The 26,360-nt window shown below is 45.3% G+C and overlaps 1 protein-coding gene across 1 annotated transcript in view; it reads left to right on the forward strand.

The window, feature by feature from the left end:
- BZW1 (basic leucine zipper and W2 domains 1) overlaps positions 1-26,360 on the forward strand; it is a 48,962-nt gene that overhangs the window by 10,219 nt on the left and 12,383 nt on the right. Inside the window, exons 2-6 of the mRNA XM_078680184.1 lie at positions 12,699-12,771; positions 13,067-13,243; positions 13,777-13,871; positions 18,404-18,469; positions 19,321-19,456. Coding sequence (XP_078536310.1) covers positions 12,708-12,771; positions 13,067-13,243; positions 13,777-13,871; positions 18,404-18,469; positions 19,321-19,456 — 538 coding nt within the window. The 5' untranslated portion in view covers positions 12,699-12,707. The remainder of the gene's footprint in view (positions 1-12,698; positions 12,772-13,066; positions 13,244-13,776; positions 13,872-18,403; positions 18,470-19,320; positions 19,457-26,360) is intronic.

Consider the following 26,360-nt stretch of genomic DNA (forward strand, 5'->3'; position numbering starts at 1 on the left):
GGACCAGTAGTCCCTCAGGAAGTGTGGCCATAGCTGCTTGGCGGCAAAACAATCATAATATCCAGTGCATTCTACGTAAAGAATGCGTGTTGCGTCTTTATTCCAGACTTTCTCAGGGCTGTAGAGACAAAGACACGTTATGTCATAAGTTGGTGAACATCAATGTATTTAAAAAGCTCCACAAAGTGTGGAGCATTTTGACTCTAAACAAACGCCACAAATGAATGAAAAAGGGAAGTATGAAGACCATAACAATAGCTAGCTGTGGGTCCCATGACCAACAACGTGCAGAAAGTGAGCCAGTGATGAGTAAGCCCACCAAAAAAGAACCAGCAAAGAAGAAACTTATATTGGGTTGAAAAAATCAACCATCACCAAATATATGCAAATCCGTATATGGGGTATTTTGAGAAATTCCATCTCCGGAAGTGGTGTACCATCCCTAACTGACAACATCTTGTCTTGGGGCAAGTACATTGACTTCATTTTTCTTGTGTACAGGATATGATTCTTCCGGTAATTAGTTACTCTTATATTTGAAATAAGAGTACAAACTTCGATTCACGTCATAGTAAAACGTGTTTTTGGACGTTACTATTTATTTTTCCAACCTACGCATTGCCTTCAGGCTTTATATGAAACCTACTTCCTGTAATGTAGTTTTGCATGCCACCAGCTCACTCTAAACATCAGAAATCACTCTTTATATGTTGTGCTCCAGACTTGTATGTTATGTATGGTATTGCCCTTGGACAATATCCATGATTGCACTTCTTTGCAGCAGGAGTGCTGTCGGTTGTAGCACATAAGCTTATTTACTTGCCACAGTTTCAGTGCTGACAAAAAAGATGTCCGATACTTGCGTGCACGGTTCGTGATCTTCAAGGTGAGGCCTTTATGCACTTGGGTTTCTGGTGGTCAAGCCTCAAGCTCGGGTGCAATTCCCCACCATTCTCTTAGCAGTCGTTTTGCTTGGCTAAGGATTCTTCTGTATGGTTTCTTCTCGGCAGTGTAAAACCACAATGAGCTTCTTTTAGGCAGAATTGCCGGCTGTGTACATGGCAAGCGTGGTACTTGTGATCAGCCTGGGTGGCTTCGTGTCTGCCTTCTGGGCTATGGTGAGAACTCAGCCAGGCAAGTTTGAATCTTTACTGGTCACAGGAAGATCATTAAAAGTTCTTTGCCATCGCTCGACCAGTTTCTCCAATCCCAAAACAGGAAAATTTAGATCTGGGCTACTCTAAGGATGTTTTTTCCCCCAATTTTTTTTAACCACTGCATTTGCCACACTAGCCATTAATTGCATATGCTGCAGGTTTTAAACTAATTAGCTCAAAGTTCCTAAACATTGCAACACATGTTGCTGCACAGTTGAAGGCCCTTCACAAAGAGGAGCTGTCACCTTTCTGCTGTATATTGCTATATATGGACGTTAAACTGGCACTGAGGTGAAACCTATGCCCAGACCATATTAAGTGTAAAAATTATGTAGTACTATCCAATTATGTACTGCATAATGTGCCTTTTCTTGCCTCATGTACTGCATAATGGGCCTTTTCTTGCCCCATAATGTAGTCGGCTCTTCCACATGACTTGGTCTTCCTAATTCCAGTAGCCCTGCAATAGATAAAGAATGTCACTTGTGCCAATCACACCACTATTTAAAAACCTGTAGACTGTGGAGCACCTTAACCAGTGCTCAGTTTGTAATTGAATAAGCACCAGGCCCACTTTTTTATTTTTCTGGAGGTTTAGCCCAGTCATTTTTTTGCTATCGGGAACAATATTGGATGGACATGCAAATCACCATTTTACAGCAGTTTGAAAGATCAACGAATGAAATAATTTCAGTAGCTTCATGTTGCATGCAATACTTGCCATCACCAGGGGTAATTGGGCCTTTGCCTTTCGAAGACATGTTTTTAAAGTTTTTTTTTTTTTTTTTTTTTAGTCCGTAAAATGGTGAATTATCTTCTATGAATTACAAGCGTAGACTGAATTCGTGTGAGGGTTCAAAGATTTGATTTTCCTTTTAGGAGGCTGTTGTCATTTCTGTGCTTCCGTTCCTAATCCTAGTGGGAGTTCTGGGGTTGGATCTTTCATATGGAGATTTGTGGGCAGAGGGAGATGCTGCACCATTCACATGTTTGAGGGATATTAGGCATTCACGTCGCCCTTCGCACAAATTGTAAGCTTAACTAACTTATTTTCAACAAGTGATGGGATAAAGAAGTAGTTCAGAAAGTAGCTTTCTTCAGTGCTTACATTCTGTTTCTGAGCGTTGAAAGAACAGTTTGGGTAATGTACTTCTCAAAATATGACACACTGGCTCTGCTCAGAACTTGGATACAGTACGAAAGCGGGGATTCTGGGCCAGATGTACGACCATTGTGATTTGCGACTCGCAAATAGCAACAGTGTCTGAGACTGTGATTCCCAATGGGGTCGCAAATTGCATGCCTCTTGAATATTAATGAGGTGTTTGAAATGTGCTACCCCATTGGGAATGGCTGGCCCTCCCAGGTATGGTGGCCTGCTGTACCCAGCAGACCTCCAAGTCTGGGACTGCTTTTGAATAAAGGAGGTTTAAAAAAAAAAAAATGCTGCCTATTTTCATTAAAGAAAAACGTTTTCGTTTAATTTTTTAAGGGCTGTTAGTGGTCCCCGAGACCACTGCATCCCCTAAAAAATATTCCCTGCATTCACACAGGGGAAGGAGTCCCCTAGAGACCCCTTCCGCCAGTGTTTTACCACCCTTCGCAGAAGGGTGCTAAACTGCGACTGTTTTGCGGGTGTAATTGCGGTCGCAAAACAGTCATAGTGCTCAGACTCTCGATTCGGGCGAAACTCCCTCGGAACGCTCCTTCCTAATATCTAGCTGCTAATCCTATTTAGCAGGTCGCAAATTTGCGGCTCGCTAAATAGGGGTAGGGCATGGCCCTTTTGTATTTTTGATGCACAAACTGGTCGCAAACCTGTTTGCGCATGCAAAATGGGGTTGTACATCTAGCCCTTTGTATGGATATACTGGGTAAGAGGTTGTCAAAAGAAAGTGGTGGGGCTGCTGTTGATGGAGCCTGAGTGGGTACCTGCATGTCTAGATAACCTAGATTTTTGTTCCACTGTTAATTTCTTCTATCCACTGTTTCCAGTACCCTACCATACATCTTTGGGTACCACACGGTAGGCCAGGCCTACTGCACCTTGGCTGTGTTTTTTGGGTGTCTAGCCTACTTGCTCTGTAAACTGATCCCAACTACACCCCTTCTGTACTAGACTCCAGGTAGCGAGGGTATGCGGTCTAAATGTGATATAGGGATTCTGTGGAGCAAGGAATAGGGATTCTGTGGAGCAAGGAACAGTATCTCCATTCATGGTAGGTGTTGGATTTTCTAAGCATTTTTGTGGCAAGCTGCTTTGGGCTTATTTTCTGAAACTTGAAAGGCCAACGAACGCAGCACTGGATGGTCTAATAGGTTGAAACTGGGTTGATATGGGTATCTGAAACTAGCACCTGGATCAGTCTGCATATAGGTAAATTGCCAACATTTCTTAACTGCACACACGTGAAGTCTCCTTTAGTTGCGGCTTGTGCTGTTTATTTCTCACACAGAATAACGTAGAAACCTCAATTTGGTTAGAATTTAGAGCAAAAAATCTCTCGGGTTTCTGTACCAAGTAATGGAATTTGTAGTTAGCAGCTTAAGTCCTACCAGCAACTTTTTTTTATTTTCTTCTTTTTCTACCCACTTGGTAGATTTAAAAGCAGTAACTTGTTTTCATGGGACCATCATAACGTCCTGAAAAAGCCAAAGCTTGAACTGAGCATACTCTTAATGTGATCTTGTGTAATTGAACCACTCACAATGTGGGGTGCTATTAGAGCAAGTATTGCAATGTTGGCTAGTGGGAAATTTGTGTTTGTCAATGTCTGGTAATTTCTAACGCTTGAAGGTGAAAATGGGTTTGTATTAGGGGTGGACAAAGAATTACACTCCACATTGAGTTCCAATAAACTCTGCGAATCGATGCAGAGTTCTTTTTCTCGCGCACAGCTTGCAGAGCAAGGGAAATCTTGCACTACTCCGCTTCCCAGCGATTTTCTAAATGCAGTCAGCCGCGGCAGGTCACTGTCACGAATTGAGAAAGTTGCTGCTCAAGTAGATGTCAAAAGTTTTCCCTGGTCGCTTTATAAACATGTAGACAGTCTCCTAACTATCCACAATGGAACTTCTTAACATGCAGCCCATATATTAGACAAATCAATAAAATACATGAAAAAACAAAAGATTACTTTTTATCAAATATTTAGGTCCTATCGCAAAACCCACAAATATCACAATAAAAATTACACAATTAAAAATACCCAATTAAAGATTTTATTTGCATACAAGGTGTCACAAGGGTGGATTGACATTTAATGAGAACACTACAAAACACAATACATCACAACCATAAAAAGGAGAGCAAGAAACGGACTATATCCTTTGTCGTTTACAAGTACATATACATTTACACAATGTTGTAGCTGGGTCCTGAACCGGCCGAACTTGGGTATCTATGGATCCAGCCACTGATATGGATTGTGTGAGGAATGCGTTGATGCCTTTAGATGAATTTACTGATTTAGTTGAATTTATCAAGACTTGAAAATACAGTTCTGTCTTAGCCCCTTTGATGCTTCTGTCGGCCAACGGCCGTTGCGAGCACTACCTCCGTAGTGCTGCACATGTCTGTTTGATGCGGCCCTTCCCACACCGTTAAACCGTGGAGCTCCGCAGAGCGTGACTCCTTAAGACCGTGGAGCTCCGCAGAGCGCGACTCCTTGTATTTGAGAAAAACAACTTGAGCGGCGGTGGCAGATGCATCGCACATCCAGTTTTTTAGTATGATTTGAGTAGCTGTTGCATGTGCACTCAGATGACTGCTGCTGATGCACGTACATCCACTATGGCTATCTTGGAATAAGTTTGTAAAATTATAACAAACCCATTTGAAGATGGCTGTGCCAGACTCTACTAGCCAGCACTTTAAGGGTTGAAGAGAAGTGATGCTTTTGCAGCGTGAATCTTTCTGGATTCACTATGCTGTGCATTATTCCGCGGTCTTGTGGTTGGGTCCGGATTCGTAGTCTTTTCTTTGTGTTTTGTTTTTTTTTTCGTAGCCCAGGTGGGCGTCGGCGTCACCCCTTGGGTGTATTTCCGGTGACGTCGGCATGCTACCTGCGGAAGCTCCCACTCTTGGGCGCCATCTTCAGATTCTTTTTTTCCGCGGTCGGGTCTGGATCGTTCCCGTTTGGGCTCCAGACATTTTTGGAGAAAGAAGAAAGAAAATTCAGAAAAGACGAGAAGTCATCTGAAGACTCCAGGGGACTTCATCGACGAACAGTCAGCAAGGAGAAAGCGTTTTTCATCGATCCTCGACGAACACGCGACCAGGGAGGCCCTGGACGCTCGATGATGGACAACACGCCGTTCAAGTTCTGCCGTAACTGCCACCACAAGTACGCGCAGAAGGACCAGCACCCGGTATGCAACCTTTGCCTACCGGTGAACCACGAAAGCGGAGACTGCAACGCCTGTTCCGCCTTCGCCCCGAAGACCCTTCGTGTGAGAGAGGCAGAGGGTAGCACACGCCACCCTGCAGGGGAAGGCCCCGACTCCGTCCCTCTACGAGCTGGGGATGTCCTCCGAGGAAGAAGACAACGCTGCCGCCGAAGACGACGGCTACACTGTCGTAGAGACCGATTACACAAAGACTTCAGACAAGGTAGGAGACTCTTCGGCCCCCAAGAACCCGAGAGACTGAGTCTAGAAAAATCGAGGCCAAGACCCCGAAAGCGCCGACGCCAAAAAAGGCGGCGTCCGCGACTACTCCCAGGCCCAGCGGATCCTCCGAGAAGGAGTCCCCGGCGCCGAGAGCTGCTGATCAGCAGAAAACGTCAAATCGTCCCCGAAAAGGATCGATCGACGCCGAGGGAGAGACCCAAAACTGACGACGGCGACCAGAGACCCAAAATCCGGTTCGACGTCAAACTTCGACACCGAAAGGCACGGCGCAGAGCTATCCGCCGAAAAGAGCGGCCGACCCATCAGACGCGGAACACGCGGCCGAGATGGAGAAGAAGAGAAGGCGCCTCGAGGCCGAAATGGAGAACATCATGTAGCGGAAGAAAGATTTCGATGCAAAGATGAAAGCCTTCACGATCCCTCACAAGGCCAAGCCACCGGTGGTGAAGGCGGTCGAGGAGGAAGAAGAGATCGCCGAGGAACAAGACCAGGACGTCGAGGTCGACCAGGAGGAGTACGAGAATCCCTACGTTAGTTACAACTATGGGGAGGAAGAGGAAAGCAGGACGGACACAGTCGGCACCCTCTGACCTACAGGAGGTAGATTACATAGATGTCGACACCGACAGCCCGGAGGAGGTGGTCGACACTTACCCCTCGAGGCCCTCGCCGCCGGACGACATCGGGGCCTACAACTCGGTGATACAATCTGCCGCAGCAGCTTTCAAGCTCAAGCTAGACGAAAAGCAGAAAGCAGACTTCCTTCTAGAGACATTGCTCCCAACACAAACGAGGAGCCAGTTCCTTCCAATGCTCGAAAGCGTCTTGGCTCAGGGGAAGGAAGCATTCAGGGAACCTGCAACATGCAAGGCAGTAACTCCCAGAACTGAGAAGAAGTACAAACATTCCACAAAGGACCCGGCCTACATTCAGGGCACGGTCTCCGCAGACTCCATTATCACGGCCACAGCAAGGAGGAGGGCTAACGTACCCACTACCTCGGGTCCGCCACCGGATAAGGAGAGCAAAAGGATGGATCTGGTGGGCAGAAGGATCGAACGGAATGCCGCAACCCACTGGCGCATGGCTAATTCCAACGCCCTGATAAACAGGCACATGTACCAGATCATGGAAGGGCTGGGGCAGTTGGTGAAGGACTTGCCCCAGGATGCCAGGCAGAAGGCCGAAAAGCTGGTTGAAGAAAGAAAAAACGCGGCAAATTCTTGCCTTAAGACTGCCCTGGATGGGGCAGACACCGCCAGCAGGCTCATGATGATGGGTGTCACGGAAAGGAGACACGCCTGGCTCAGGATCTCAGGTTTCAAACCGGAGGTGCAACACAGCATCCTGAACACACCGTTCAACGGCAACACGCTTTTCGGAACAACAGTTGATGAAACGCTCAGTCAACTGAAAAAAGATAACGAAACCGCAAGATCCATGGGAGCATTGCAGTTCAGAGGGAACAAGAGGGGCACCCCGTCACGGAGGCCCGGCGGGAGAGGCGGAAACCAGCCAGGTACATCACACCAGGCTTTCCAGCAAACGCACCAGGCAGACTCGCAGGCTCAGCATGGTCCGCAGAAGCAGTCCTGGCAGTACCAACAAAGAGGCCAGTCCTTTCGAGGGAGAAATGGACGGGGACAAAATAGAAGAGGGGGCCAGCAGCCCGCCTCTATGTGACTTCAAAAAAACTAAGTGTGCCCGCCCACAGAAAAGATCCCAAGGGGCAGCACGTACAGAGGGGTCAGGACAAAATAGACACCTACGACCACATAACACCAGTGGGAGGAAGATTTAAGATTTTACCTCCAGAAATGGAGAGAAATCACATCAGACAAATGGATCCTCAACATTATCCAATTCGGATACTGCATAGAGTTGGAGGGGAGGCCAACAAGCAGAAAACCAAAAAGAAAGACGAGCAAGCAAGCAGCTGCAGTGTCTTCAGGAGGAGGCAAGGGAACTCCTGCGGAAGCAGGCCATAGAACGGGTACCCTTCAAGGAAAGAAACACAGGAATTTACTCAACGTACTTCCTGGTACCAAAGGTAGACGAGACAATGAGACCCATTCTGGACTTACGGTTCATGAACAAATTCATAAGAACGCAAAAATTCAAAATGACCTCCCTGCAAGAGGTGCTCCCACAATTGCAGACCAGGGACTTCATGGTCACAATAGACCTCAAAGACGCCTACCTGCACATCCCAATGAACAGAAAGCACAAACACATGCTCAGGTTCACCATCGGAGAAAGCCACTACCAGTTCACGACACTGGCCTTCGGACTAAAATCAGCACCAAGAGTTTTCACAAAGTGCCTCGCAGCAGTCGCAGCGCACCTACGAAGGCAAGGAATACACGTATACCCTTACCTGGACGACTGGCTGGTGAAAGCAAACTCATACCAGAAATGCAAGCAGCACGCACATACAGTGACGAGCACGCTCATAAGCCTGGGGTTCTCCATCCATTGGAAGAAATAATCAATGGAGCCGGAATAAGTCAAGATCTTCCTGGGAGCACAGATCAACACCTTACAGGGCAAGGTTTTCCCCAAGCGAGAAGAGGGCGCTGGTGAAGGAAACTTGCCTCTACCGGAAGGGACAAGCTCGGACAGTGAGGACGGCGAGCAAGATCATGGGCATGATGCATCCACCTGGTACCAAATGTACGACTCCACATGAGACCCATTCAAGAATGGCTACAGGAGCAATGGTCACAAGCTACAGGCGGTTGGGAGGATCTAGTGGTTGTAACGCACGCAGTGCAGAAGGAGATGGCATGGTGGACCATGGAGAACATAACAAGGGGAAAGCCTCTAACGCCCCCAACGCCAACAGTGACATCACCACAGACGCATCCCTGAAGGGATGGGGCGCTCACATGGAGGAGCTCAAGGTGAGGGGACTGTGGACGCCAACAGATGTGGCAAAGCACATCAATTACCTAGAATTAAAGACAATCTTCCTTGCACTGAAAGCCTTTCAAACAAGACTGTACAAACACAAGGTGTTGATACAAACAGACAACACCACTGCGATGTTCTACATCAACAAGCAGGGGGGGCACACAGTCGGCCCCGCTTTCAACGCTGGCGCAGGAGATATGGAGATGGGCCATCCCTCTCAAGATAGACCTGCTAGCCATACACCTACCAGGGAAGGACAACATACAAGCCGATTGGCTCAGCAGGCAGACATCGGCATCCCACGAGTGGGAGCTCAATGCTCAGGAGACGAGGTACCTGTTCGACAGATGGGGGACACCATCGGTGGACCTGTTTGCCACACGCCAGAATGCAAAATGCAAAAATTTCGCATCCAGGCAGCACGAGGAGGGGTCACTGGGAAATGCCCTATGGATAGATTGGTCAAAGACATTTGCTTACGCCTTTCCCCCGATACCACTGATGCACAGAGTGCTGAGCAAGTGCAGAGCGAGCAACAAGACACTGATACTGGTCGCACCACAGTGGGCGAGGCAGACATGGTACTCGCAGATCATGGAGATGACACAGTGTGCACCCCACAGATTCAGCAGGAGGAAAGACCTACTTTCCATGCAGAACGGAGAGGTACTACATCCAGAGCCAGAGAGCATGAGCCTAGTAGCGTGGCTCCTGAGGACATAGAGTTCGCACATTTGAGACTGCCAGAAAGCACCCTGAGGGTCCTTCGGGAGGCACGAAGGCCCAGCACTCGTAAGTGCTACGTTGCGAAATGGAAAAAATTCACAATATGGTGCAGACAAGAAAGACTTCCCAATAAAATGAAGGACTCCACAGTGCTAAAGTACCTGACACACTTGCTGGAAAAGAACCTTAGCTCATCCTCGTTAAGAGTTCACTTGACAGCGATAGTCGCCTACACAAGGGGAGAAATGTGCAGGAGTTTCTTCACATCACAGGTGGTGAAAAGATTCCTAGAAGGAGCGAAAAGGATCGCACCACCCAAGCGAGTGCCGCCACCTGCATGGAACTTGAACACAGTCCTAACGGAACTCATGAAAGAGCCCTTTGAACCACTTCACAAGGCCTCCCTAAAGATGCTAACTATGAAAACAGCCTTCCTGGTTGCAATAACGTCCTTACGCAGAGTAAGCGAGCTTCAAGCGCTGACGCTACAAGAACCCTACATACAAATACACAATGATAGAGTTGTAATGAGGACTGACCCACACTTCATGCCGAAGGTGGTATCCAAATTTCACATGAACCAGTCTATACAGATACCGAGTTTTTTCCAAAAACCAACAACTAGCGCAGAGCGAGTTCTGCACACCCTGGACGCCAGAAGGGCAGTCATGCACTACATTGAAAGGACGAAGGGACACAAGAAAACAAAACAGTTCTTTGTGTCATTCGCAAACAGCTTCATGGGGAAAGCAGTAACCAAAAAGACCATTGCACGATGGATCGCACAGACAATTCAACTCTGCCACAAGCGTGCAGGACAAGAGCTGGCAGAGGGGACACGTGCCCACTCCACTAGGAAGAAGGGCGCTACAATAGCCTTCCTGGCTAACACACCCATAGAGGACATATGCCTGGCGGCAACATGGGCTTCGGTGCACACGTTCACGAAGCACTACTGTGTGGACATACAAATGAACAAGGAAGCTCAAATTGGACAGAAGGTGCTACAGCACATACAACACTCAACGCTCATCTTCCACCTAGCCGCCACAGAGATGAGAAACCGCTACAAAATCTATGCACAGCATAGTGAATCCAGAAAGATTCACGCTGCAAAACGAATAGTTTTCTTACCTGTCTGTGTAGTTTTGCAGTTTTGCAGCTATTCGTTCTGCCCAACCCCACTCTGAGCTGCTCCCTCGAGTCCTGCTTCTGTTTCCCAGCTCATGGAAGACTTAACACCCTGTGCATTTTTATAGAAATTCTCACATCGTTAAAAAAAAAAAAATTTACACTTGGTAATGATACTACTAGATTTATTGCATGTAGTGATAAGTAATGGCCCTCCAAACCAGGAGTCTAGGAGCTTGCTAATCTAGAAGACACATTCTCTAAAATGTGGTATTTGTCATTTCTGCCATTAGTGCTTGTATACTCTTCCCCCTTGGATGAAGAGGTTGCCCAGTATGCTGAATTTTCCTATTCTTGATTGGCGTGAGCTGGCCTGTCACTAACAAACGCTATACAACCATCTTGAATAACGTTTTCTTTCTTCTAAACCTCTCTAGTTTCATTAGCAATGTTCAAAATGTACCTGGTCCGTCTTGTGGCAGAGTGCATGTTAAGTGCTGTTTGTAAATCTAGGTTCCATCCATCAAACTCAGGATGGGAATGGATGGCCCTGTTCTTGAATGGTTCAGGTCCTTCCTCCATAACTGTTCAGAGATTCTTAATTAACGTGAACCTGTCCGTTCCCTCTCCGGTCACTGTTTGAGGTCCCCCAAGGATGAACCCTGGCCCCAACCCCCTTCAGCCTTTTACCTAGAACCGTTTGCCAAAGTACTACACACCGCAAATATCTCCTTCCACATGTACGCTGACGACACGCAGATCTACATCAAAATCTCCTCCCTCTAGGAGATTCTTTCCCTGAATGAGGCCTTGAAATTGACTGTCCTCTGACTATCCTCCAACCAACTTAAACTCCACGCAAAGAAGACAGAATTCCTACTAATCTCACCTCAGAAAATCAACCATGAGACTCTGATATGGATTAAGGCCATCACAGCCTTAAACTGCCCTATGACCATTGTGGACTCTGCCAAATCCCTCGGAATAACCCTTGACTGCAACTTGAACATGCAGGATCACGTTAACTCAAACGAAATATGCCAGATTCCACCTGAGCTACCTAAGGAAATTGAAACCCTACTTTGACACTCCCAAACTAAAAATGGCAGTCCAGGCACTAGTCTTCCCCAGACTAGAATATGGCAGCTCTACCCTCTCCGGCTTACCCAAGAACTCCCTGGCACCTTAAAAGCCTGCCTCAATGCGGCTGCCAGACTACTAACCAGCTCAAGGAAATTCAATCGCATTTCACCTCATCTGAAAGCTCTGAATTGGCTTCCTCTATAAGCCAGAATCCAACTCAAATTAGCATGCATCACGCACAAGGCATTATACTCTTACTCCCCTGCATATCTTGCCCAGAAACTAGATTTATCCGGAGGTACCAGAAACTCCCGGTCCACCAGAGACCTCTTGCTCCAACCTGCACTTTTGCGTGGAAAAAATGTACAATCTAACCTTCTTTGGGGCCGCACCAAGAATATGGAACGCCCGCCATTGGAAGAATCCCTTATATTGCTAGTTTAAAAAAAGATGCGAAAACCTTCCTAATGGGCAAATTCCTTGCTTAAATCTTGCCTTCTAATTTCCCAGACAACTTGCTCTACCTCAGACTAGTGCATCCCCTGGAGTACCTAGTCACTATACACCCGGCACCTCTGGGCATCCCACAGTGGAACTTGGACCTTGCATTTCTCGCAAAATGTGATTGTAAATTGTACATACTTGCCCTTTATCCCTTATGTATCCAGCCCTTCGCCCTACCCCTAGTCTTTTGTATACTACTGTTTACTATGAAGCGCTCTGGTACCCCAACTGGTCAAGCTTGCACTCTATAAAACTCTAAATGAATAAATATAGGTTGATGCATAGCTTGGCAAGCAGCTGCTCAGCAGGTAGGTGCTCAGCAGTTGCTTTGTCGTTCGAACCTCAAATTACTGACTGGAAGAGGCTGCAATCTGACAGATCCTCACAGAATTAATTTGAACATGCCAGGGCCTGTGTTGGATACCTCTAAAAGTCCTAGTTGGGACTGTAGTTATGTATAGAGTTATGCTTGGTGGGTACGTTTTGCCTGTAATAAACTATACAACTGAGAATTTGTCTTCATACAAGTCTAATATGAATGTTTCTTCACAGGTGTCTTTTATGAGTAATCAAAAGCAGCAGAAGCCAACGCTATCCGGCCAGCGTTTTAAAACTAGAAAAAGAGGTAAAGGACTTTCTAATGCCAGACCTCTTGAACAGTAAATGCTTCTGTTGGGTTTATTTGCATTCCTACATGCATTTTCATAATTTGTTTACGTTGGCTACTTTTTTGACTTATCTGCAAGGGTTCATTTAAAGATGTAGCCTGCAATAAGTGAATTTTTTTGTGTACCTTTCTGAAATGGATAAATGTTCAGGTAGGGTAAAAACTGCTTGGTTAACATACTTGGCAAAAACATTTTTTGTCGTTCAGTTGAACACAGGACACTGAAATCCTCAAACATTATTTTCTTCTTTAGATGAAAAAGAGAGGTTTGATCCTACTCAGTTTCAAGACTGCATTATTCAAGGTTTGAATGAAACAGGAAGTGATTTGGAAGCTGTAGCCAAGTTTCTTGATGCTTCTGGAGCAAAACTTGATTACCGCCGCTATGCAGAGACTCTCTTCGACATCCTGGTGGCTGGCGGGATGCTGGGTAAGCAGGGCAGCAGTGTCCCCAGTTTTTCATCATGTGGCAGCCATTTACTTTGCATCTGGTATACTTAATCACCATTAAGGGTATAAATTTAGACATTGATCCTAGCGTTAACTCAACTCAGGAACCTTCACTGCCTTTTTCTTAAAATCAACTTTAAAATCAACTTTAGTTGAATTGCTTTGTTTTATCCTCCTTCCCCACCAGAACGGAGTTTTAACCAATGCATATGTTTTCGCTTCCTGTCTAGTGTAATACCCAAGGTATAAGGTGAATAGCCATATGCGTTCTATTGTACTATCTGGCTGCAGCTGCTGAAGGAAATTTGCCATCAGTTCTACATTGTTTTGATCAACTTGTGAGAACCCATTGGAAACCTGATAGTAATGCATAAAATTGCTCCTCTAAAATGAAGTCACTTCTTGTTCGAGTAAAGTCTAAACTTTGAATTCCCAATTTTGTGAATAAACCATTGACTTTTGATGGCACTGCTTATGAGAACTTTATTGGGTTTGCATTCACTTATTTTCCAGCCCCAGGAGGTACTCTGGCAGATGACGTGATACACACAGATGTCTGCGTCTTCCAGGCGCAGGAGGACCTAGAGACCATGCAAGCATTTGCCTCGGTAAGTCATTGGCAGATTTTTGGCACTATAAGGTTTATCTGGAAGGCAAAGCTTAATAGGATAAGTTCTCTTTCCTTAGAAATATCACTTAAAGATTGTTAAACCCCACCTTGCCAATTATTGGATGTGCCTACTGAGTAGGGAGTAGGGATTTCTCTCTCTCCCTCCCTGAAAAGTGGCACTAGTTGAGAAATGTTGACTCTGGGCATGCTAAATTGTGCACATTTTTCAGTCTAGCCAATGGCAATTTAAACAATGGCTTTAGTGAGGTTGCTGGGGCTTTTCTGAATGTAAAATAACGCTAATCCTATAAGGTTACCCCATTGCGCTGTCTTGGTTTTGCATAAATATACTCCATAATTTTAATGTTTGTTGATATTGGGGGTCCTTTATGAGGAAGACTTGGAGATTACTGGGGCATGTGCTTGATGGCTCAGTTATATGCTTGTTGCTGGCATCTACTCTGACCTGTGGGTCACATGTTAATCCTTGCATCCTGTCATGATCTGTAAGTATGTTTTAATACTTCCCACCCCCCTCCCCCACCCCCCCCCCCCCCCCTATGTCCCTATGAGTGATAGAGGTTCGGGCCCCTGGGATTACGTAGAGGATTCTTCGGACTGAAAGGAAGGGGAAAGCTAGCCTGCCCCCCCCTGGCACTGTGGAACCTACCAGGTGTCCTGATGGCGGAGGTAGAGTGCGTCAAAAACCGTCCCCCGCATAACACCAAAACGGCGGTCTTCGCCCCCTCCCAGTCAACTTTGATATTGAACCATTGCAAACAATCTGGAGGGGCCATCCTGTTGGTTCCAGCATGCATGATTAGTGTTTGAGGTTCTGCTGTGTTGGACGTCCACAAATGATGACCTATAAGCATTAAAAGGTGGTCAATTTTCCGAAACTTATGAGGCTTGAACAATTCAGCAAAGCTGATAGCAATACTGTCCATGCTGAAGCAGTGAGGTTGTGATACTTATTTACTTAAAGAAACTTACGTTCTAGGACTGGTATAGAATAAAATCACAATGATTTCCCAAACATTCTCTGTACTCTGGTCGAACCAAGAAACAACTGGTTGCCATGGTTGTCTCTTAAATTTCAATGAGAAGTGGCTGATAAGATGGGCAGAATTGGTGGAAGAATGCTTGCTTACCTTAAGGAGCAACATTTTACTTTAGCCAGTGTCTATTCCCCTAACCAGAATGAAGAGCAATTCATGGAACAAGCGATCAAACATTTTGCAAACCCCAAACTCTGCTATCCTGCTGAGAATTAATTGTGGTGGTTAGCTACTTGGATAGGTCATGCCAACGTTTTGATCAAACTGAAGCCTTCACCAAGGAAGGAATGACATGGTTAAGTCTGCCCTTAATGATTTCTTTTAAATATATATTTAAAGAAAACGTACCCTACCCCGACAGACTAGTTGTTTTCTCAGCTCTCAATAAAACCTGTGGTCTATAGACTAATCTCTGTAAATTGGCCTGAAATGCTGGTGTTTAGAGGGTGCGTATAGAGGCCCTCTCTGACCACACACCAGTGTCCATTCTTCAGATTGTGTGGAAAGGGAAGATTCAGTCCATGGAGCTTTTGGGACTGCATTATACAACAGGAGACCAATCTAAAAGTGGTACGCACAACCGTTATTCAGTATGTGCAAGAAAAAGACATGGGGATTCAGTGGAATCCGTGATGTAAAGGGAGTTGATGGTCTTATCAGCCACGGAAAACGGGCTTAGGACAGAGAGGACGAACTGAGAAAGTTGATAGAACTGGAAGCCATTTAAAAAAGAAGAATGCAGCGTAAACTAGACTCAGCCAGAGTGCAACTGAAATTACTAATTCTAGACTGAGCAGGATTTGCTCTGCCTCATACAATGCTATGTGGGTGACAGCAATGCAGGCTAGCACATAAATTGTCCTCCAATTCACACTGTACAATGGTCGTGGAGCTGACAAGATGACCACATCACTGTGAAATTTGTGGCCTTTCATCAGACCCAATCCTCCTCACAAGATGACACCGGTATAAGTTCATTATCTAGAAAGAACCCCATAAAACCAAAGTAACCCCTGGATATGGTCGGACCAAGACAACCCTAGAATAGAAATAACTTCTGCTATCTCCAGGTTGAAGCCCTTTAAATATCTGGATGGATTTACACCTTAGTAGTGAAGAATCTTCTGCTAGACCATTCCTCTGATACTTGCCAAGCTATTTAACTCCTTTACTGAAAGCAGTTGGTGAAAGACGTCTGTAGCAGTTATCATCCAAGTAGGGAAAAAATAAGCCACGTAGTTCATATAGACCGGTGTTGCTGATTTAACATCCATGCCAAACTCTTCCAAAGTATCCTGGTTGCGAGGCTGAACCCCTTTATGCCCAACCTGGTGGAGCTGGAAAAGGGGGATTTTTATCCTGGAGTGAAAATGTGGGGGGTAATACTAAACCTATTGTACGTTATAAGTTGTGTAGGTCTCAAAAAGGAAGCACTGCTGTTTGCGATCTGTGGCGTAAAGGTGTTTGACAGGGTCCACTGGCCTTACCGCATCCAGACTTAAAAACATTTTGGTATTGGGGATCGCTTTGCCGGTGGATACTGTGCGTTTATAAACTCAAGGCAATGGTGCAGGTGAACTTCACTTCCAGTATGTTTCAGGGCTGCCTGAAGTCACTACTCATTTTTGTCCTCTAAATATGAGCCACTGTCCCAAATAGTTTGAGAGAACCCGCATACCTCTGGCTAAGGTTTAGGAAGTTTCATTCGATGAGCCTATATGCAAGCTGCACTTGCCGTTTGCATTCTCCTTGCTCGCCTTGGTAGATACTCTTAGAGTACATCGCATGGTTTAAAATCTCAGGTAAATCGCTTCTCCCTTACTCATCAAATTCTTCGTGCCCAATTTCCGATAGCTTGGGCTGAGACTGCCATTTTAAATTTGCACCAGAAAATCAACAAGTCTTCTGTGGAAATGGGGCCTCAATTAATAACCGCTTCACAGACCAGTTAAACAAGGTCTCTTGCAGCAGTACTAGCTTTCTCGATTCGGATGGATTGCTGCTTTAAAGATGAAAACCCTTCCCAAGATCTTGTTTTTATACCAGGTGCTCCATCTACAATCGCCCCTTTAACACTGCCATTGGATCAAAATCTGTAAGCTTGGGCAGAAGCCACGAATGTACTATAGACTAGGGTGTTCTTGTACTTACTAATGTTCAATATTGTCAGGCAGCCCTATTGAGGTACACTGTGGAATGTGGAAGTGAGGAATCTGTCAAGCATTGGTGCTTTGTACATAAGTGATTGTAAGCATACACATCTGGAATGTCTTCTGGCAGCCCAAATTCAGCATGAGGACTATATTTGCCCCATATAACCTATAACCAAAGCCTCTTTGGCAGATGCAATAGGCTGGCAGCAAGGAGGGGTTTGACCTCGCTGCTGATGCCAGTCCTTTTTAAACCAGACTTCATCCCAAGTCTATTGGAGAATTGTTTCTCATACTGCCACACCACAGCAAACTGGTTTGCAATTTATTTGACACAGATCGGATCGTGCCCATTGACTGCAAAGAAATATGTGCAAACAAAGGTACACAGACCCCTCCCTACTTGGCATTCGAAAAGTGAATTTTTCCGATGACAACGAGATTCTTAATCTCTGAAATATATCCTTTGCTAGCCAAACACTTCGGAAAGAGATACGCTGGTCGGAAGCAGTGAGTAGCTGATATAGGGCACACATGCAAATAAAAATTGAAGATTTTTTACTTTTGCAAGAAATACAGCAACGAATGTTTTTAGCGGAGAAATGTTCAAGATATCAACACATTGATATTTTACCCCAGCTGTGACTCCGAAATGGTGCCCATATTTGAAAAGGGAATGCTGGGGGGGGGGAGGGGGTTCCATCCTTCTGTTTTTGAAATTGTCTATTCTTGACTATTTGGGGAGAGGGTCTTGTATGATATAGACAAAACATTAAATACACGCATCCTGCACTTCCCGCCTTGCATAATATTAGAACTATCTCCTAGGCAAATATTTCTGCGTAAAATTAAGAATCTGACCAATTGCTCTTGTATTCTACACTCTCTGCAATTTCCTTTTGACACATGGGCATGATTCCAGATCACACGAACTGGCCTCATAGGCTCTAGGCCTTAATACCACACTCTAAAGAACACGAAGGATACCTATTCTGTGAGAATCTCTCTATCACACTTCTCTCAACTGAATTCTGTCAATTTACACGTCCTAAGTACCATAAGCTAATGCATGTAGAGTACAATCCCAGTTAGTAGGCATAGTGATACTAAGTCTACTGGCAGGAGAGTTGGAAATAAGTTGTTTGTTAGGACCTAATGAGCGGGCTGGGTAGAGGATGGCATGGCTCAGTTGCTTTTCCTTTTTCTTTTTTGTCGTCTTCCCTTTGATTTCTGGTTCCCCTCTGGTTGGAGCCTGTAGCTTTGTATAGGTTTATAAATGTTTAAGTGATCACAAATAGGATGACTGGCTTTCTGTTTTTTAGGTTTTCAACAAGCTAATCCGGCGTTACAAGTACCTGGAGAAAGGCTTCGAAGAAGAGGTGAAAAAGGTTGGTCTCGCGATAGTTTGTTTTCTAAACATAAATGTCTTGCATGGTGACCGTTTATTTTTGCATGCTTCTGTTCGCTCATAACATTTCCTCTCATCAAGGACCCTACTGCACAAATGTTTTGAATTTGCCTGTTGGAGCACTAGGATTGTGATCTAATTTTTAGGTTGAGTAATTGGGCTTGTGCCAGTCATGGAAATTAATTTGTGTAGTGGCGCTTGTTCTGTATCTATTTTTCGGTACCTTTTTATTGGTAATAACACATCATACATTCTATATAACTGTCACCACAGTATCTTCCATCCCATAGTTGCCCTCCCTCCTTTCAATTGCATAAAGCAGCACCATTTAGTTATTCTGAAGTAGCATTTTTCTGGGTCCATCCATACACCTAGCTGAATTTCCTGCTGTATGATTTTAATGGCCTCTGGGCCAGGAATTTTATATTAGTTTATTCAGCACTACAGTGTGTTATACCAATTGGCTTTGCACATGATTATTCGTTTTTTTCTTTTTTTTTCTTCCACCCCACAAGTACTGAATGTTACTTATTGCTGCAAGTGGCAGGTAGGTAACATTTTAAAATACGCCATCCGCTCCACGGATTAGCATGGGTAATATGCCCATTTGATGGGTGTAGCCAAAGTTTGTAGAGCACAACACTACAACAAAATGTTGGCTTAATACAGTGATCTTTTGTGTCATTGGTTAACTGATTTGATGCCTGTTGCTTTAACCAAGGGCAGTTGTAATGTCCACTAAACTGTTAGTGTTGTTGCAGTTTCAATCAGTGGTCATCTGGACGTGTTCTACTTTAATATAACCGTGCATATATATATTTTTTCTTTTAGCTGCTGCTATTTCTAAAGGGTTTTACAGAGTCTGAGCGAAACAAGCTGGCCATGCTGACTGGCATTTTGTTGGCCAATGGTAACCTTTCTGCATCCATTCTCAACAGCCTTTATAATGAGAATTTGGTCAAGGAAGGTACGTTTTATGATATATTTGGCAGATTAATAACTTGTCTTTATGTAGCTGTGCAGAGTTTTCCTTGTCTTTCACTTCCCTATCTGACTTTGAACCAGGCCCGCTTCAGTTTTATGTAGTCTGTGTACCTTTTTGGCTGAGTTTTAGCATGCACATGACTCCTTTCAAGCAGGAGTAGCGAAAATGAGTGCTGTCGGATTCCTGCTTATGTAACCTACTACAATGTCTCGAAGGGTGTTAAAGGTCAAGTTAAAGCAGCACAATTAATTGCTGGGAGCAGGAGGAGAAACCGGGGATACAAAAGAACAATTTGATAACATGGGATTGAGTTTAGTAGATACATATATTTGTCATTTAACTGTATACGTTCAAACATACGTACGAATAGCACTGCGTTCCATTAAATGGCATGTAACCTGTGGGATACTGTGCATGTGAAAATGGTTACGGCGAAGTGACACGTGAGGAAGTATGTACAGTGACATGAAGGAGCGCAACAAAAAACAAGCCAATGGTGGTGAGATTTACATAGTCTCAATACCCAAACAATGAATGCTAATGTGTACAAAGGAAATCAAGCTGGGTATCCTTGAGTAAATGGCCCCAAATTATGGCACCACTGTCTTTCAACTTTGGCGATAGCCAGAGTTGTGTATATTTGGTGTGAGAATCTAGTTATGGCTATGGCCTGCTGTAGAATCCGGTCTGTCTAATTGGTCACTACCAAATTCCAGCTACTGTGATCAAATAGTATGAACTGGATAAAATGCCAGAATTAATATGGGCTCATTTCTTCCTTGTCGACTTTTCCTGTATTGATTGCCTTGGTGATTAAATGGATTGTAATTGAGGGATAACTTTGTCTTTTGACAAAGCAATTATGGGAGCTGATGAGCCCTTTCAGCTTGCAAGAGCTCAACCCACAAACTTACTATCTTGCTCTGTGAGGTCCACGCAAAAGTCAGTTGCTAATATACATGAGCTAATTTTAAACTAAAGACCTGATTTGTAGATCGCAAGCAGCACATTAAACAGAACTTGAGGTTTCAAATCGTACACAAGCAGACTTCCCCCCCCACCAGCTCGTCCTTTTCTCTTGCCAAAGTGTGGTAGGTAAATGCTTGATTTGTTTAGTGTTTGTGGTTTGTTTTTTTGTGTGTGATATCTGCACTTGATTGATGTGGCCCTAGGAACCTTAATACAGAGATGGGTCTGTATATCAGAAGTTCAACATTTGCACCTGTCCTGCATGGTAAGTATAGATCTCTCCTCTCTCCATTCTGCCAAATGAAAGAATTGGGGCTTGTATTCACATTTGCACATCTTTTGTCGCATACATAGTATCAATGTCTGCAGGAGGGGGGCTATTGGATTACTGGGTTAACATCTTGTTCGGCCTGAGATGCAAGTCAAGCTGAGGTGTTTTTGGCAATGTCAGCAGTAAGACATTGCATCACTTTATTTAGAGTAAAGGCGATGTATTTTTTGCACATTTGATAGCAGAATAGAGTGAAACTAAGCCTACCCTAGTAGTCAGTTACAACTGGATAAAATGCATTTGCAATACCAGTAGGTCTCGCATTTGCGTGAGTTAGAAACATTGTCAATGTCTTTTACCCATGTGTTGTGAGTGTATGAGGTGTGGATGTGTGGTCTGGAATTATGCGAGTTGGATTGAAATTGGGGTTATGTGGATTTGGAATTGGGTGGTGAGGCAGATTGTCTTGGGTGGGGGTGACAGTGTGTACTGCACAATAGTGTTCAAGCATTTCAGGAGTTACACAGTGTCGCTTTGCAATAGTTGTCAAGCCAACAAATGGTAAGCATTGGGCGCGCTCAAAGTCCTTTTTGTTAACGTCTTGCGAGCGAGACTTGTGCGCTAGCCCTCTTGCTGGCTCAACCCTAAAAAAAGAAAATTAAAAACCCCGGTTACTGAATCCTGCATTCAAAATTGTTTTAAGAAATAGACCATGTCAAAACTATCATGGTGGAAGATATCCTGAATTTAGAAAGAAAACTTGGTTGCACTAAACCAAATGATTGGAAGTTGGAACCATACTATGGGAGTATATGCCTATGCCACCAACACCCTGCCTAACTTATGGTTAAGAAAGGTTAAGCTTGTTGGTTGTGACGACTTAAACCTATAATAAGTAGAACGTTGGCAATATGTGGAGTTGTACAACGTTGGCAATATGTGGAGTTCCGTGAACAGTGATAAAGATGCTGGTGATATAGTTGGGCAATTAGTACATAATTGAGAGTAATGCCAAATGCTCTGGTGCTAGGGATTTAGCGTTCTAGGAATGTATAGCTACATTTTATGCCGGGGAAGTTTAAATATTATGATTTGGCTTGTTTGGTTCTTCAAATAAAGGAGTCGTAGCTTTGTATCACGCATTCAAACCAAAGGGTAGGAGAATGTGTGAAGTTGGTGTAAAAGCTTTCAGGTGGTGCTGGTGAGTAGTTTAGAATGGCAAAAAGTGAGAGCTAGTGAAAGTATGTATGCTAATAATTCACAGGACCATAGAGGAGATACCTTTTTGAGTTATGTGAGAGCGTGCTGGGTACAAATTGGCACAAATGCGGTTTGGTAGACTAGGAAATGTGGAGTAATTTTCCAGTGTAGACTAGACAGGTGAAAGAAGCAACATTAAAACAAATTCTATTTTGGTCGTACATGAGGTGCTGCCGAGGTAGATTTAATGATTGCGGGTCAAAGCCCTAACATTATCAAGGGTGGTTGTGTATATGGAGCTAAAGTGTATTTGGAAGCTTTAAAACTGTTAAATAAGGTGGATTTACATGAAAGATGGGGAACCTGGCCAAATTAATGTTCATTGGTGAGCCAGTTTTTTTTTTTTGACTTGCTGTTGATAATGTGTGGTGTGAACCAAAGGGTTATCTGGGTATGTTGAAATGTTATGAAAGAGCTGTCTCCGCTCCTGATGCTGCTCGTTGTGGGAGTGTACCTAATAAATACTCAGGGCAATTGTGAATGAAAGAGGAGATCTTCAAATTACTCTGAAATGTTAGAAGTCTATGACCGACTTTATCCCGATGTGCTTTGCAAAGATCTCTAATAAATTAAAATGTAATGGATTTTGGTTGTGCACATTGTGGTCTCAGCAGCACATGGAATGTTTTGAGTAGGGCTTCCGGGTTTATGGTATTTATTTTTTGACATATCCATCTCTATTTATCCATATTTTTATCTTTATATGTATTCATTCATATTTATTATGGATTTTGTGGGGAAAAAAAAGCTGAAGCTGGTATATTTCCACATTTATTTCTACTTCAATGCCCGTCAGGTTTCAGTGATATGAACGCCTGCAGAAGATAAATCAATGCACTTAAATGAAAATATGCACGTCAGAATCAGCCTTGTGCATATGTACTGTTTTTAAGCCTGTTCACTAAAATCTTTAACCCCCTTACAAAAAAAGCCGCTAAACGCTTTAAACACAACCTCCTGAGGTCCCACCCTGAAAGACCCTTTGCCGACACCTACTTCTCTCCGGCTAAGGGATCCCTGAACACCGATATCATCTTCCACACCGCACGTAGAGCTCAATGGAGAAAAACCTTCCAGGCCTTGCTCAACGTCTCCACCATCAGGAAATCCGCTCATGGACTATCACTCTCCATCGCTCCATCCAATCGCTTCCCTGGCAGTACAGCCATTACTATTTACAATAACGGGATTGTTCTAATTCAAGCCACAGACAGGAACCTGGAACTACTAGACGACTTGTTCCCCACTTTCAAAGAGCACCTCTCAAATCGGCGGCCCTCCACTCATACTCCAATACAACTGAACCAGAGCTCCTCACATCCAACTAACGTCTCAGAACGACCCACCGCCTTTGACCCTCACAACGCGACTCTATGTCCTCCCAATTACCCCTCCAATCTCCCCACCCCCGCCACCACCCACACCCGTGCCGCACCTAGCTCCCCCACCCGTGTCCTCTCTCCCCCGCCCCCCTCCTGGCCCCCACTCCTCCCTCATCACCCCCCACCCTACTCTTTGCACTCAAACAACTCATGTCAGACACACCTCCTTCAATATCTCCCCACTCACTCCCTGCACTCCCGCCACCCCTAGCCCGCACTCCTCACTCAACGGCGCCCCTTCCAGTCTCTGCACTCAACACACTCCAGACCTACACCCCTCCCTCAACATCTCCCCCCCCCCCCCCCCCACCCAAAGAAATACTGACATACACCCCTCCCTCGACATCGCCCCCCTCATTCCATGCACTCCCGACACTCCGAGCCTCCACTCCCCCCTCATCAGCGCCCCCCGTATGCCCGACACTCAAACCAGGCCAGACATAAACCCCACCCTTAACATATCCCCTCCCGCCACTCCAAGCCTCCACCCTTCCCTCAACAGGTCACTCCCTCCCACCCTTAGCCCTCCCTCCACTCCTGGTACCCACTCCCCCCTCAACATCTGTCCCCCACTCTCACCCCCCAGCACTACACTTGCCCCCCCACAACGACCAGTCTCCACTCGTCCCGCATCTGCCTCACCCCGCCTGTCGCTGATTACCCTGCCAATAACCCTAACCCCACTCCCAACGTCACGCTGGATATAATTATGACCGCCCTCCTCCAAGTGAAAGAAGAGCTTCACTCGCTCAAAGAATTACTCCTCCCGCACGACCACATATCAACGAATGAACACCCCCCCACATCTTAGGCACCCCTTACATGGGATTTCTAGCCCCTCTCGCAATACCTCCAACAGGCCTAAGCGCACTACCAAGACACTTCCGAACCACCCCTCACATTGGACCTCTATCCCCTCTCGCAATACCGCCAACCGCCCCCAGCGCGCTATCAAGACTCTCTCGGACCGCGACATACAAACCCTACTCAGCACATATGTCCCGGCAACCCAAAAGAGCTTAGCCACCACGCACATGTCCATCTCTACGATTCTCTCCAACCCCAGTAGGCACCCCACGTATAGCAACAGAGGCTCTGTTCCCAACAACCTCACCAAAGTCCCTCTCACTACGGAACCCTCCACCTCCCCCTGCACCCCCAGTCTCAAATGCACACTTCTCAACTGTAGGTCGGCTCAAAAACACTCGATGGAGGTCGCTGACCTCATCCGGTCTAGGAACCTTGACCTGGCCATACTAACTGAAACATGGTTAACTGAATCCTCCAATCCTATCATGGACATCCTAGTCCCCCCCAACTACTACATCACTAGACTTGACAGGCCCAACAAGACAGGTGGCGGAATCGCCTGCATTTACAAGAGCAACCTCTCTATTAATAAAGTCACCGCCCCTTCTCTTACCTCCTGTGAATACTTCTGCCTTGATGTCACCAGTGAGAATAAACCTGTATGCTCGTTACACATCATGTACCACCCCCCGGGGGACAACCTCGTCTTCTCCCAACAACTCATGGACACAATATTAATCAACGCAGGACGGCTACACACACAAATTTACCTGGGTGACTACAATCTCCATTGGAATGATGGCAGTGACGCAGTAGTTAACAGCCTCAAAAGTTTCCTTACCGCATCTGACCTCACTCAAATTTGCAACACTCCGACACACGACAAAGGCTCGACCCTCGACCTGGTCATTTCCAAAGAAGACACCACTCAACTCGACTCAATACAACCTTGTGACTGGTCAGACCACCATATTATAACATTCATCATCAAGGAAAAGGTAAAACTCATCCCGGTGCAATACGCCATGCCCAAAGTCTGGAAAAGAGACATGAGGAAACTCAATCCAAACTCTCTACCCCCCCCAACAGCTGCAGTCTCCTACTCCCCCCCCCCCCCCCTACCGACACCTCTGATGTGCTGGTCCTAACTGACCACTATCTCAACTCCATGGCCACAATAATCAATGAGGCCGCTCCAATGCAATTGAAAAGAGTATCCACGAAGAAATCCAACCCCTGGTACAACGGGAGTCTCAATGAAGAGAGACGGGCTATGCGATCGGCAGAGCGTACCTGGAGATCAATTCCCTCGACATTGCATCTCAAAACTCTTAGGAAAAAGAGAAATGCATACTTCAGGAAAATAAAACGCTCAAAGTCAGAGTTCTTCAGAATCCAGCTAGACCAAGCCAAAAACCGTCCAAGTAAATTGTTCGAACTAATTCGATCTCAATCTAAGGAACAACCCCCAGCGGTCGACATTATCAGGACTACCCCTTCTTGTGAAGATTTCGCAGCTTTCTTCAACAATAAAACTGACAATATAAAGAGAGACCTCCGCAATGACGCAAGCCTGCACTCAATACCCAACTGCATAACACCCATTGAACTAAAAAACAATGCGACATGGTCATCCTTTGACACCTACTCTGAAGGAGAAATTGGCAGAATACTCAGCACTCTAAAACCATCCAATCACCTCACTGACCCTCTTCCTGCTAACGCCGTAAAAGACTTCCTCCCTCTGCTACTCCCACTCTGGACTAAAATTATCAATAGTTCACTACAACAAGGAACCATCCCGGACTCCCTCAAAGTTGGTCAAGTTACACCTTTACTGAAGAAACCAACAGCCGACCCCACCGATCTAAACAACTACCGTCCGATTACCAACATTCCCACTCTCGCCAAGCTGCTAGAAAAATGCGTCCAACTGCAAATGACAAAGCACATAGAACAGTTTGATCTCCTCAACCCACACCAATCAGGCTTCAGAGCAGGGCACAGTACTGAAACCGCTATGACTCACATTATCGACGACGCCATCCAAATGTTAGATCAAAACAATACCTGCCTCCTCATCCTTCTTGATCTCTCTTCGGCATTCGACACAGTGAAACATGAGAGCTTACTCGAACTCCTAAAATCAAGAATGGGCCTATCTGGGACTGTGCTTCGCTGGTTCACTTCCTTT

The sequence above is a fragment of the Lissotriton helveticus genome, chromosome 3_1 (assembly GCF_964261635.1).
Source record: "Lissotriton helveticus chromosome 3_1, aLisHel1.1, whole genome shotgun sequence".
NCBI classification, from domain to species: Eukaryota; Metazoa; Chordata; class Amphibia; order Caudata; family Salamandridae; genus Lissotriton; species Lissotriton helveticus.